At 37.9% G+C, this 15,199-nt stretch overlaps 1 protein-coding gene across 9 annotated transcripts in view; it reads right to left on the bottom strand.

Annotated features, from left to right (window-relative positions):
- The window catches only part of MITF (melanocyte inducing transcription factor), a 238,059-nt gene that overhangs the window by 16,210 nt on the left and 206,650 nt on the right, over positions 1 to 15,199 (bottom strand). For 5 of the 9 annotated variants that reach the window (XM_037040933.1, XM_037040935.1, XM_037040938.1 and 2 more), the window contains 3 exons: positions 13,094 to 13,189; positions 5,920 to 6,037; positions 1,144 to 1,218 (listed from right to left, as the gene is read on the bottom strand). In XM_037040933.1, the coding sequence (XP_036896828.1) occupies positions 1,144 to 1,218; positions 5,920 to 6,037; positions 13,094 to 13,189 (289 nt within the window). The remainder of the gene's footprint in view (positions 1 to 1,143; positions 1,219 to 5,919; positions 6,038 to 13,093; positions 13,190 to 15,199) is intronic. The other 4 variants (XM_037040934.1, XM_037040937.1, XM_037040940.1 and 1 more) reach the window with 1 other exon arrangement.

Raw genomic sequence — 15,199 nt, 5'->3', positions numbered from 1 at the left:
TTTAAAAAGTACATAGACTTAGATATTAACTGTAAAAGGTCTTCAGAATATGCTGTTCAGTAAAAAAGCAAGCAACAACAAATACGGGCAATATAATATTATTTGCATTAAATCATATACAAGATAATGCTTTTTATTCTGTGCGTCTTAACTACATACAAAATGATTGGGAACACAAATAGCAAACTGAAAAAGAACAAAAATTATTCCAATGATCAGAGAAGAATTCTGCCCTTATTTTATAATTTTTATAAGGACAAAGCATTTCTATGTAACTTATATTCTTAATCAATTTAGGAAAAAGAGGACAGGAGGCCATGAGATAAAAAACTGATACACATGCAACTGTTTCTTGCCTCTAAGCCTAATCCTTTTTACCATCCAGTTTCTTTTGCTTGTTTATAAGCCAGAAATCTTAACTTTTGATAGGAATGGCTTAAATATTTGATCAAGAGGAAATTACACACATAAAAAATTTAAATGTTACTTGTTTGTTTTTTTTTAAATCACAGGTAAAGTCAGAAATTTGGAAGGCTGCCTTCCCCATTGACTACCCCTTAGATGTTTCATTTTCTTTCTTTCAAGTCTCAGTGGAGAAGGTGATCCATAATTCTGTTAAGTTCCAGTGTGATCAACACTCATATAACTGGGTAGTTGGGGATCAAGTTTCACATTCACACATATGCATGCAAACGCAGGCCAATTCTAAAAACAAATGAAATTGTCTTCAGGATACTGAAAAACAATCAATTTGGTATGAGATAAAATGTGGGGAAAATATATACCTTGGTTTCTCTGAAAAAAACTATTTTCTTCCACATAATGTAACTTTAATGACAAATCAATTTCCTTCTAAAATGTCTGGAAAACAAAATTTTTAAAAGATTTTATTTATTTAACTTTAGAGGGGAAGGGAAGGAGAGAAGGAGAGAAATATCAATGTATGGTTGCCTCTCGTGGGTCCCCTGCTGGGACCTGGCCTGCAACCCAGGCATGTGCCCTGACTGGGAATCGAACTGCGATCGTGTGGTATGCAGGCCCGCACTCAATCCACTGAGCTACACCAGCCATGGCTGGAAATTTTTGATATATGGGGGAATATCAACTCCAATATCAAATATCACAAACATAAAACAAACTTACTCAAGTTGTGATTGTCCTTTTTTTGTCTCTCTTTAGCCAATGCTCTTGCTTCAGACTCTGTGGGAAAAATACACGCTGTGCACGTGAATGAAGTAATTAGAAATTGGAACTATTTGAGGCACACAATAATATGAACTACAAATATTTTATTTTCTAAATATCTAAATGCAAGCAAACTTATCTGACTTGACTCTAAATAATACCAAAGTTTTCAAAATTATGACTTTCTAAAACTTGCATATTTCAATAACAATATATACCAAAATAAATGCACAAATTTATAGAAAATGGTAAAAACCCAATAACAAGTACGTCTGACACACTATAACCACACAGGCACAAACACACAAAAATAAATAAATAACTGGAAAACTAATATTCTATTACCATAAGGCAAATTTCTTTTCAGGAAATAGACCTCTTACGTCTTCTTTGATACCTCTGTAACACACCAACACAAAAGCTTACAGTTGGTGAAGTGTTGGGAATCACTCTGCCTGGTTTCAGGAGTTGTAACCGCCCCCCTTGCTAAGGCTGAGTGAGGGACCTCCTGTCTGAGCCACTAAGGAGACAAAGCTTGTCTCTTGGCAGCAGCGATGCTTCTGCTTCCTCCCCTGCCCCCAACACTTAGTCGGTTAGTCAGAGACCAGTAAGACCCCTCAGAGAGGGGGCAACCTAAGCCAAACACAATCACTTGAGTGGTCATCGAGGAAGGACTCGGGGGGCTGCAGCAAAGAGGGAGTGATGGACCCTCGCCCCCCAGCTACTCTGACATAGCTCGAGTCCCTATTTCTGTCTGGGAGAAGCACTTCCTGGCTCTAATGCACTTAAGCCTAAAAACCTGTGACTGGGAAGGTGGTGCAGCCCCTTGCCAGCTAGAGTGGGATCTGGGGTAATCGGACATAAGAAAGAATTCCTAAAAGTCCTGTGAAGCCTTCTTTGCTAAGAGTGCTTTCATTCATATTATAGGGGTTCGAGCAGGAAATGAGTATGTCTCCCAAAGTTTTTGCAACCTCCTTACCTGACAGACACTGACTCAGATTAAGCTCTCAGATTTCTTTGAAATGTTATCTATTGTTTGATCCTTGCTGCCTTTATTCCTGTATATTACAACTTAATAAAAGCTGTTGAAGAAGAGGTTCTTGGTCTTTCTCCTCTGAGAGACTGACCATCTCTCCTCCCCAAGCAGATAATGTCTTGGTAGTTTCGCTTTCATCTGTGGCGGATGGGGGGACTTGCTGGCAAAGTTTGCCCCACAGTGAAGCACATATACGTATATATATTTGTTAGATGTATATTATTATATATACTTATACATGCACAATTCAGAAGCTGAATTATTTCAATTGGGAATGTTAATCCATATCACTTTTTATTTTTGTGTTTACATAGAAGCATGACAGGCAGCTTTTATGTATACACCCTCTACTTCAGTACTTCTATTTTGTTTACTTTTTTGTTGTTGTTTGTTTTCAACTTACCAGCCCCATCCCATGTTTCTCTGCTTGTCAACCTCAACTCACCAACTGTGGACCAGCTTTGGTCAAGGCCACCTAGTGAACCTCTGTGCCATCTAGCAGGCTATAACCACATCCCCTCACTGGGGTTGGCTTCTTGGCCCTGGAGATGAGGGTACTCTCCCAAGCTTGGGAGCTCTTTAGTATTCATCCCCTTTCAGTAGCTCATTGCCTATACATGGTTAATGAATTGTTATTTTAAACCTTTCCCTCTCTGTTCAGATCACTGTATGGTTTCTTCTTTTTTTAAAAAAATATTTTATTTATATAATTTTTTAGAGAGAGGGGAAGGGAAGGAGAAAGAGAGGGAGAGAAACATCAAAGTGTGGTTGCCTCTCATGTGCTCCCTACTGGGGACCTGGCCAGAAACCCAGGCATGTGCCCTGACTGGGAATCAAACTGGTGACTGTTTGGTTCACAGGCCAGCACTCAATCCACTGAGCCACACCAGCCAGGGCTGTATGGTTTCTTCATGCCTGGACCCTAATTCAGGTGGGAAAACTGGACTTAATGAAGACATTCCCTCCAGCTCTTCTTCGGCCAGATCTACTGACTCCTATGCCTGTTCTCTTTTGGCTGTCTCATGTTGCCCATTGAGCTATCAGTGATCAGCACCCCAATTCCTGTTCATTTGCTCCTTTACTTGGCATTTTATCCTTGTCCTCTTTGGATGAGTCATTTTCTAAGATATAAGTGACCCTAGAGGTATACTGTCCATTACATCTACTTTTTAAGAAGTTTAATAAGTTGATACCCCTTTCACCTATTTCCCCCACTTCTCACCCCTACCTGTTGTTTTGTTTTTGAAGACGCAATTATATATATAATTCAAAACTCCACTTTGCACTTGAGTAGTAAGAATTTTAATCATGTCCCTCTAACCATATTTTATCATTATTCAATACATATCTCATTCAGCAACAGTTTCTAAAACTTCATGGTCCTTTTATTTCCTGATAGGGTACCTACCTGTTTGTTGGCTCTTACGGGTTTTTAATGTATTAATTAATTAGTCATCTTTTTTGACCCAAATCAATGGTTCTTTTTGAATGTCTTTCTCCTACTACAATTTTCTGAAGTATTTTTTTTAAAGACACCCTTGAACAGGGCAGGAATTTTTTTCACCAAATTTATTTTATATTCCACATTCTCAGTCTGTTCACCCAAACCTGCAGGATGCAAGGACAAACTTTAAAAAGGGGGGAATGAGGTGAGGACTGTAAAATTCAGCATGCTAGAATGCCAGTTCTAATATGGTCTCATCATGTTTGAATGGCCAATGTTGTCCCTAAAGTGTTAAAATGGCAAAAGAGGTAATTTCACACTTGCCTCAAGAACAAACAATACCTATTGTTCCATTTTATAGTTTGTTTTTATTCTTTATAATAAATCTTTTGCATTTTATACAGTAAAAATAATAGAAGGCATCCGAACATATAAGAAACATATTATTTTTAAGTATATTTTATTGATTATACTATTACAGTTGTTCCAATTTTTTTCTGCCCTTTATCACCCTCCTCCCTCACTGCCCAAAACTTTCAACATTTCCTCCCCTACTTAGTTCATGTCCATGGGTCATACATATAAGTTCTTTGGCTTCCATATTTCCTATACTATTCTTAACCTCCCCCTGTCTATTTTGTACCTACCATTTATGCTTCTTTTTCCCTGTACCCCTCCATTCTCCTCTCTTCTTCTCCTTGCTGATAACCCTCCATGTGATCTCCACTTCTGTGAATCTGTTCCTGTTTCAGTTGTTTGCTTAGTTGTTTTTTTGTTTTTAGGTTCAATTGATGATAGTTGTGAGTTTGTTGTAATTTTACTCTTCAAATTTTTTAATACCTTCTTTTTCTTAGATAAATCCCTTTAACATTTCATATAATAAGGGCTGGGTGATGATGAACTCCTTTAACTTGACCTTATCTGAGAAGCACTTTATCTGCCCTCCCATTCTAAATGATAGCTTTGCTGGACCAAGTATTCTTGGATGTAGGTCCTTGCTTTTCATGATTTTGAATACTTCTTTCCAGCCCCTTCTTGCCTGCAAGGTTTCTTTTGAAAAGTCAGCTGATAGTCTTACGGGATCTCCTTCATAGAGAACTGTCTCCTTTCCTCTTGCTGCTTTTAAGATTCTTTCCTTATCTTTAATCTTGGCTAATGTAATTATGATGCGCCTGGGTGTGTGCCTTGTTGGGTCTAATGTCTTTGGGATTATTCTGGGCTTCCTGGACTTCTTAGAAGTCTATTTCCTTTGCCAGATTAGGAAAATTCTTCTTCATTATGTTTTTAAATAAGTTTTCAGTTTCTTGCTGTTCCTCTTCTCCTTCATTCACCCCCATGATTCAGATGTTGGAAACTTAAAGTTGCCCCATAGGTTCCTAAGGCTTTCCTCATTTTTTTTTTTTTTTTACATTCTTGTTTCTTCATTCCATTCCGGTTGGATGCTTACTTCTTTATTTTGTCCCAAATCGTTAATTTGAGTCCCAGTTTACTTCGGGTCACTGTTGGTTCCCTGTATATTTTCCTCACTTCAGTTTGGGTAGCCTTCATTTCTTCCCTCATTTTGTGACTGTGTTTCACCAACTCTGTGCGCATCCTGACTATCCCGGTGCCCATCTTGGCCCCTCCTCTCAGTGTGGATGGATGTTTCTTTAACTCCTTGGTTGTTGGACTTCCATGCAAATGATTTTCTGGCAGTTCTGGCTGTTCTTTGCTTTTAAATTGGTTGTTATCCTTCTTTTGGTTGTACAAGGAAGTGAAGTATTTCTGCCTATGCCTCCCTCCATCTTGGTCGGAACTCTAGCAAGAAATATGTTCTTATTCTGTACCAATGGCAGGCTTGAATGTCTTTCATAGGAAAATTCAGACCACGATTTTCAAATACAAATGCTTCCAGGGGCTTGGTGAGTAAAAACACCAGCCTGAATAGAAACATTTTATAACTGAAAGTGCTGTGTGCTGCCCCCACCTCAAAAAATCAACAGTCATAAGTCACCATGACGGTTGTCACAGAGTAAGGGTGCCATGGAGTAAAGGAGGGCCTAACTCCCAATGTCTCAAAAATTTACTAGAGACCAGGATTTTCAAATATAAACTCCCTATCATAAAATATGGCTCAATGTTTTAACCACTGCATTGATTTTAAAAAGTATGTTTCTGAGGTGAAAACAGTCTGGAGGTCACTATCTTGATAACTTTACTGATCATAAAATTAACAGAAAATCTGCAGTATGTGGCACATTTGGTGGGTATTTACCTGTGAGTTCCCTTTTTATGTTGGGAAGGTTGGCTGGACAGGAGTTGCTGATGGTCAGGCCTGGGGGTGGCAGTCCTTGATTGTTATAGAGGTCAATCAAGTTTCCAGACACAGGTAACTGGAAAGAGAAGAACAACAAAAATGAGTTGTTCGATAATTTATAAGTTATTTAGCTAAAACCCAGATCCTATACCAGACTTTATTGAAAAGAAATAGTTTGATGTAAAAAGTTGTATTTTAAAATCAGAAAACATGAGATGTTTACTTTTTCATTCACTCACAGACATATGATCCCCTTACCCAATTCCCTCGGCAAGAAGAAAAGGATGCGGAATCTCACACCCACAAATGGTTATAGGACCAACCTGTAGGTTACTCTGAGCATGAGATAATGGGTAACTTTGCAGATTCACTGTCTAGTTTGTTGAGTAGCACAGAGCAGGTATCCAATGAATGTAGGCTACTACTGTGAAACAGGGTTCTATATGACATGCCTTTTATACCCAATTGGGTTTTTTGTCAAAGTCAATTCCTTCCCTTTCTTCTTCTTTCTCTTATTCTCTCTCTCTTTTATAAGGAAAAGCAATGAAAAGTGTTTTCTGCTCCAACTGGTGTGACTCAGTGTGTTGGGTAACATTCTGCAAAGCAAAAAGTTGCAGGTTTGATTCCCCATCAGGGCACATGCCTGGGTTGCAGACCAGGTCCCCAGTTAGGGGTGTGTGAGAGGTAACAGATTGATGTTTGTCTCCCTATCTTTCTCCCTCCCTTCCCTTTTCTCTAAAAATAAAAAAGAAAATCTTAAAAAAAAAAAAAACACAGTGTTTTCTTATTGGAAAAGGAATGGTTTCCTTATGGCTAAAGAAAAGCTCTTTTCCTTGAAACTGAAATCTTTCACAAAGCCACAAGGGGGAGCTCACTGACTTTAATAAAAGAATAAAAATTTATAGACAGGAGGAAGTATTTAGCTTTCTCAAGGTAGTTTAAAAGTAGTTTTCTATAACTTTGAATTAAATATTTTAAAGTAGTGAAATTATTTTTCCCATCATTGACTTCCTTTTCCATATCCGCATTTATTTCCCTGAAACTAGTTCATGGTAGGAGTTTGATGGGCCCATTTTTATAGACAAAAAAGGTCCAAGACATTTCTTTTCCCATTCCCTGAAATAAAATTCTAAGTATAATACTAACTATGGAAACATAGTTAAGTGACCTCACTGTTTCTGCCACAGAAATTTCCCATTTTTAGCTAAATTCAATTCCTATAACTAGTACCTGGTAAGACTTTATATCACCAACCCTGCCCTTCCTTGATTACACATACTGAATTGTAAGTTAGATAACATTTAAATGTGGCTAAAACGTTTATAAGAGGTATTGAGTGAGATTGTACTGCCTATTCTACTTTTCATTCTCTTAAATAGCCACTAACATACAGATGATACACAAAATAAAGGTAGAATCAAATGTGTTTTTCCTCATTGGTAGCTATCAGCCATCTATCTCTTTCATGGCTACTAAATACGAACTCAACTCCTAGCTAAAGAGATGGGGGGAGGCTCTACAAGAACAGGATTCTTTCTGACAAGTTAATATGACACCAGCCCTGATATGTCTGGGTTGGGGGCAGGGGCACAGATCCATGAGCAGAATGCAGCTCTCTGTTTTCCACTTGTCTTTTGCTCCTTTTTGAAGGCAAGATTAAAATTATTCAAAATGTACATAAAATGTAATACATGCATCCCACTACACAGATGCATATAAACAATGCACTGTGATAATTTAAAATGCCTGGGATCACATTTCAAGGCTCCCTACCTAAGAAACTAATAAAAAGTGATTTTGATTATTAGCTGTCAACCTTGTGTGTGTTCAGTTTTATTCTTGTCCAGCTTAACATGCAGAGTGAAAGGTGAACAAATGCTTCAAATACAGCATTGTAAAGAGTACAGTCAAAATTTAAAAGCTGCTATAAAATTTCATAACCCTCCTAGATTCCAAAAATTTATCCTCTTATATTTTTGATGTTTCAGATTTGGGGAGAACTATTGGAAATTAATAAAGCAAGACAGTGACTTTAAAATTCAACATAATATAACAAGCTAAAAATTATTCCCATAGTTCTAGAAATATAAATCATATATGTTTTCTTTTTTAAAGGTTTTTTAATGTTTTATTTTTTTAAGATTATTTATTTATTTATTTTTAGAGAGAGGGGAAGTGAATGAGAAATAGAGAGTGAGAAACATCAATGTGTGGTTGCCTCTTGCATGTCCCATACTGGGGATCTGGCCTGCAACCCAGGCATGTGTTCTGACTGGGAATTGAACTGGCAACCCTTTGGTTTGCAGGACTGAGCCACAGCAGCCTCTTCTTTTCAAATGTAAATTGTTAACAAACATGCAATTGTGTGATAATGATTTGTTAGGGAAAAATAATAGGCAAGTGATTTGTATAGCTACCTTTAAAAATTATCTGTCATCAATGGATCTACATTGAAGAGACATCTAATTATAAGCTTCTGCAATGCAAGAACATATGTATTTTCTACGTATTATCTAAAGGAAAGTGATATACATACAAATAATAAATGCAGAGTCACAGAAAGAGAAAGAGACAGAGGGTGAAAAATTCGAAAACTGGAAATAAGACAGACAGCAGACACAGGGGTGGGGTAAAAAACAGGAAGAGAGTGACACACATAGGCAGAAGGGATGAGAGATGGAAAGACAAACAGACAAGTAGGGAGGTGGAGACACAGAACCGTATTTGGGGAGGTCCAGTGAGAACTGGACCAGGAGGCTGAGACAGCAAGAACTGACAGTGCCCACCCAGAGGGACCTCAAATCTCTACAGCAAGATGCCCCATCTTACCCATTGAGGTCAGACATCACTACCTGCATCCCGAGACTCAGCTTATACCCCTCTATCTGTTCTCTAAGAAATGTCCCACTTCAGCTGCTTTTCCAATATTTGCAATTAGGAGTTGGCAGCATAGAGCCCACCACAATATTTTGCTGGGGATAAACAAATTTTGTGGAGGCTACCCTAGGCCAGGCTCAGCTAACTGGACAGGCACTTGTGCATATTATCTTACTGATTTTACAGAAGGAAAGCCACAGCTCTAACTGTCTAAATGGAGGTTTTTGATAGGAGGTTCCTGTCCCGTGTTCATCACAATATTGGTGGTGGGTGCTGGGGGGACAGTATCAACCTGATGTTAATTAGAGATTGAAATTTTCAACTAATTTCCAACTGGACCCAAGCAATTGAAAACACAGTTGCTCACTAGCCAAATCTGTATAGTCAAATTTACAAATTAATAATGCGGTACTTTTACAGCTTGGGTGCAGGAGTCATACCAGGGAGAACCTGCCCCTGTCACCGTGACCTGCCCACTGTGTGACATGAACCTCTCTGAGGTGTGGTGCTCCCTTTTGACAAGTGGCAGTCATATCACTCTGCTACAGGTTTTGTAATAATTAAATGAGATAAAGTAGGTGAAACAGTGCCTCTTACTTAAGTGAACAGTAAGCTGCTGTTTAGTAATATTATAATTTTCTAGAAGGTACTGTAAACCTAGTGTACAGTTTAGACACTCAAGATAATCTCCATTTTAATCCATGAAGCTACCTGCCATGGGATCTGCCCACCACTACACCAACTTTATCAGACTACAGTGCAAATCTAAACACAGAAATGAGAGCCTGCAGGGCTGAGATACTCACTCGGGATCCTAAATCAGTGCTTCTCCAGTAGAGGTGGTTTTCCCCCCCAGAAAACTTGTGTCAATCAGTTGGTTGTCACAACTGGGTGGGGGGGTGCTATTGACACCCAGGGTGGAGGCCAGGGGTGCTGCTAAATACCCCACAATGGATAGGACAGTCCCCACAGCAAAGAATGATCCATCTCAAGTGTCTGTAGTGCCAAGGCCGAAAGCCCCTGCCCTAAATGGTGGCTTATTTTTTTTTTAATTAGTGGTATAATTCACTGAAGCTACTAAAAGGAAGGTTGACTAAAATAGTATGGCTTTCTAATTAAAAATTAGCAAAAGAGGGGGAAATGGGGACATCTGTATTAGTGTCAACAAGAAAAAAAGAAGTACATTTCAATGTTAAATAATGCTCTCTGACAGAATCTATAAAAGTGATTCTTTTCTGAGACAATTTGGTGGGGAAAATATAATTAAAAAATTAGTCTCTTAGTCCTGCATATTTAAGAAAAGATTCTGTGGCTCCTCTTTTAGGTTTGAGAAATTCCCCACTAAACACAGTGAATATGAAAATTAAGTCTTCTGTTAATACAGATATGTTGTGTCTTTGCTGGGTTTTTATCAGACAGAAGTGGAATCTGTCCACCTTAACCTGATGGACAGACTTCACTTCCAGCATAAAGGCTGTACAGTGAGTAGATGAAAGCCACGGTCAACTTGAGACAAAGAAAGAGAAGGCAGCCTCATGTGGGAGTGTGACCCAAACTTGGTATGAGTCAAGTTTTTCAATATTCTAGTCCACCACAAATGATTATTTTTCCAAGTAAATGATCATTGTAAAATATTTTTTCCTTCTGGATGGTCCCCTTCTCTGACTATCAATTGGGTACTGTTAGCACAAGTAAACTGGGACTTTATTCTTTGTTTTTGATGCTACAAGAGGGCTCTTGTGCTCTCAGAACAGTTATTTCTAGATTCCACTTCCCTTAGGATAGTTTCCTCTCTAAGTATTCCTTCCACTTTTTTTTAGATAATTTTAAACAAAGATTCAAAGAATTAAAGAAAAGGGGAAAATGCCTAACATGAAAAACATTGTTTAAACTTTACTGTGGAAAAAAATTAAAATGTTGGGAAGTTGTAATAGCTTTGTTATTTCATTTTGATGAGAAAACCCAAAGTTATCAAGAATAAGAACTTAACTAAACATTTAGTAAGAGCATATCAGGGCCAGAACTGTTTTAAATACTTTTTTGTAGATTGACTTATGATTCTCACATTGATTCTACTGTTTAGATGTGAGAAAGTGAGACGGAGAGTACAACTTATGTTTTCCAATCGATGCTAATTGCTATACATGCTTTATGGAATGACCATGTGAGGTAGTTACAATGATCAGTCCCATTTTACAGATATGGAAATGCAGGATCTCAAGAAGCTGAGTAATATGAAAGGTCACACCATAAATGGCAGACTTAGAACTTGAACTCATGTCCGATTACAAATCTCCAACTCTTAACCATTGTGCTTTACTGCTCTTAGAGAGTTGATGCATGTCCTTCATTGGAGGCTTTTAAGAAGCTGGATGTCTGATTTTCTCATGGGGGAAACAGAAGACATGGGAAAGGAATTTAATGCAGAGTACGAGGTTAGCTCAGATGACTTCCAAGTCCTCACCCTTGGAGAAACACAAAAGCAATGATTTTTTTTTTAAATTATATCAATTCTACAGTTCTCCTGAATGTGCTCAGGTATCCCTTAGGCACCACTGGCAGACCAAACACCCTCTCCAGCAGTTTTTTGGGGATGACTGGGCCATGGCTAATTAATGCTGCTGGGTATTGGAAACCTTGTAAATATACCTACATCTTTGGGTATGTTTATAAATTCCCTAGGGCAAACTCCCCCAGGTGTTTTGTTCATGTTCACCTAGGATCTTGACCACCAGGAAGTGTTATCTGCCTCACGGGTGGCACACAGTTGGAAACAGAAGGGTTTTACAGAAGCCAACCAAGGGCTCAAAGAGGATGAGGAGAGTCTGGCACGAAAACATTCATCAGAACGGCAAAACATTTAGTTCTTTCAAAATCAAGGGGTAAATTTAAATGGGTAGGAAGTTGACAAAGACTAAAGACCCTAGAAGAGGCTTGAGGTTTCAAGGGGTGTCCTCATCCCTACAGACTTCAAATAAGTGAACTCAGTGGGAAAAAAAGAAAATGCTGACCATAAAAATTTAGCTTACTAATAATTTAGGTGTAAATTATTAAGCGTTATCATGTTCCCTGGCCAAAAAATTATCAGAATTTAGTCTTTTAAATATTTTTATTGTAGTAAAAAAAAAAACATGACATACATCATCTTTACCATTTTAAGTGTATAGTTCAGTAGTGCAAAGTATATCCACATTGCTGTAAAACAGATCTCCAAAACTTTTTCATCTTGAAAATCTGAAACTCTATACCAGGGGTGTCAAACTCATTTTCACCGGAGGCCACATCAGTCTGTGGTTGCCTTCAAAGGGCTGAAGGTAATTTCAACTCCTTAACAGTTAAGAAGTAGTTACAGTTATACAGTCCTAAAATTATTTCAGCCCTTTGAAGTCAACCGTGAGGCTGATGCAGCCTCCAGTGAAAATGAGTTTGACACCCTTGCTCTATACCCATTAAACAATGACTTCCCTTCACCCTTATGGAAGTTAGTCTTTTATATACAAGTTATTAAGGAATATTGGTCTCATAGAAAACAAACAAGGATTGGCTAGGCATACAAAGACCTGCTGAGGAGCCTGACTCTGACACATCTATGCAATGAAATCCTATGCAAGACTAGCTAAACTTTCCTAATACTAAAATGGCAGCAAATAATACCATCCCAACCTGACTCACAAAACTCACAAAATTACTGCTAGGACTAAATAAAATCTGCAAATCTGCAATAAGCCTGACAAAACAGTAACATAAGCCACAAATGTAAGGAATCAAATATAATAAACTACACAGGCAAGGCTCCAAATTATAGAGAGAAGTAACAGAGCAAATAGTTCCACTGTTTTATTAACTAAAATTGGAATAGATTTTGCTGTTGATGGGTGATTCGACTATTCCTCTATCACCTGTGCATAGTAAGATACTGCTTTAAAGGCTGAATTATTTTTCCAGGTGAAGTAGATTACTGCTGTACGCAGTATGGCAGCACATAGGGTTGCCCTTGGCAGCAGTATACTAAGCTAGTGATGAATGTCAGGGAGATTGGAAGGCCGAATGCCCTACTGAAAGTGGGCTTGGACATCAGGCAATGTGGAGCTTTGTAAACTCATGAAAAATGTTTAATTTCTGATGTCCAAGTCATCTATTTGTGATCCTGAGATAATTCTGTTCTATTATTAATATATTTCTCAATGAATCACTTGCAAAGGTAAACTAAAAGTTCAGGATAAGGGAGAGAACAATGAAAAAATGTCATCAATACCGTATTTGCCATTTGCAAGGCAGGATCCATCAAGCTCAGGATTTCTTCATTATAACTTGATTCAAGGCTAATGATGTCATCAATCACATCATCCATCTGCAAGAAAAAGGTCCATGGAAGACAGACAGATATAAGCAAAAACTGTGCAAAGCAAACCAAAAAGAGACCCAAGGTCTTACCCAAAGCAATAATGCTTTTTAGTTAGATTCTAAGTCTAATAAGTGTCCTCTTCTTCCTCAAATGTAAACATTACGAAAGATCATTAACACACCTAGGTGACAAGGATGACATCTACAACCGGCACTTTGTGAGTGATTAGTAGGTGCCAGGCACTTTACTCAGGACTTTTTATCAGCTAATATTTACCCTAACAATAACCCAAACAGGGTAGGTAGTATTAATTTATCTTTTTTTCATGCGAGATACATGAGAAGCAACTACCCCAAAGTCACACATCAGAGAAGGTTGCGAGCCGCAAGTTAAACTAATGCTCTCAACTACTATGGTAAACTGCCTGCCCTCAACAGCAAACCTCACCTTGAATGATAGCTGCCATTTCCTTTTTTTCTCTAAAGACTACACCCCATACCCTTCCTAGACCCTCCCTGGAGTAGGCAGACACAGATGGTGACTCAGCCCTTGGCTACCCATAGGGCTGTTTTGGGCACTGTGACTCTCAGGCCACCAGCTAGCCCTGCACTGATCTTGCAGGGACTTGTGAAATAAGTTTCTCCCTGTACAGCTGCCAGGGTATTTGGTACTCTCTGAGGATGATACCAGGACAAGGTTACCATTACAGTCATGGAGCTGACATTCCCACTAGATCAATCTTATTCCTACAGTACCCAAACATCAGTTATGACAATAAACAGCCGTGATTACAGTTGCATTGCAGCAGTTGCAGACAAGTCTATGAAAACATTTCTTAGTAAACAGTATGTATTTGAGCTAGTTTGGTGTGTCTCTGTGTGAGTGTGTGTGTATGCCCACCACACATGCTTGGATCGTAGGAGTGCTTCGTGAGCATACAACGAAACCTCAGAACTCAGAGATATGCTCCTCTGAGTCTTGTTTTTTTTTTGTCACTTCCGGTTAAAGAGGGCAGGTTCCAATGTCATTGGACTTGTTGGAACTTTCACTCTGCCACTTTCTGTATTAGAGGTAAAATCTCCAATCTGTAAGAGCTTCAGTGGACTAACCCATAAAATGGGGTTAGTAACATTCATTGCCTTCTTGGATTCTTGTGAGAATTCAGGACAAACCATATAATGTGCTCAGAGTGCCAGGAAGATGGTAAACACGAAAAAAAAATGAGCATTTTAGGTGGTCCCTAAGAATAACGGGAGGTCAGTTTTGAATAATTACTAGCATGCCATTTATTAAGTTCCATTTCTTGATACACCAGTTTTATTTGTTATATTTGTTTGTTTTTAAGGGGTAATTTTCTAATTATGCTAGTGAATAGGCAAATGGGCCAAAGAACTTATGAACAATCTTTTTGTAAATTCTAAATTTTATTCCTAGGGAAATAAAAATTAGAGGGCTTGATACGATAGAATTTTTAAATAAATTTTTTCTCTTATAAAAAAAGCAATGCAAGTTGATAACAGAAAATTTAAAAAAGCAAAAGAGTTTTATGCCTCTTTTTCTCATACATCTATACACACATTTAAAATATATATTATAAATGAATGTAGCATAATTAAATATTTCTATTAGGTAGAATTCATAGAACCTTCAATTACTTGGGAAAATATCCACAAAATATTATTAAATTAATAGTTTCAGAATACCCAAGAGATTCTGTTCCAAGAGATTCCATGTTATAAGATAATATACAGTTAACACATGTACCTTGGTTTTACTAATAGCCTATCAAAAATTGCTACCCTATGTGTTTATGTAACACACACTGATCATGGTATCTAAATGAATTAAAGCATTTTAATTTTGTTTATTAAAATTTATGTATTTAAGCACTATTTAGTGACTTAAAGCAACATAGAGAAAATGCTTTTTAATTCCCTTAGTAATGTTTAATCATGAGACACTATGAAGAAAATGACTCTGTTTATAGCTTTCTATCTTAAAAAATAAATCAATTGG

This window comes from Sturnira hondurensis, unplaced genomic scaffold (genome assembly GCF_014824575.4).
Source record: "Sturnira hondurensis isolate 20B ecotype Veracruz unplaced genomic scaffold, ASM1482457v3 Scaffold0002840, whole genome shotgun sequence".
NCBI classification, from domain to species: domain Eukaryota; kingdom Metazoa; phylum Chordata; class Mammalia; order Chiroptera; family Phyllostomidae; genus Sturnira; species Sturnira hondurensis.
The sequence above is the reverse complement of the archived record's forward strand: the minus strand, read 5'-3'. Positions and strand labels throughout refer to the sequence as shown.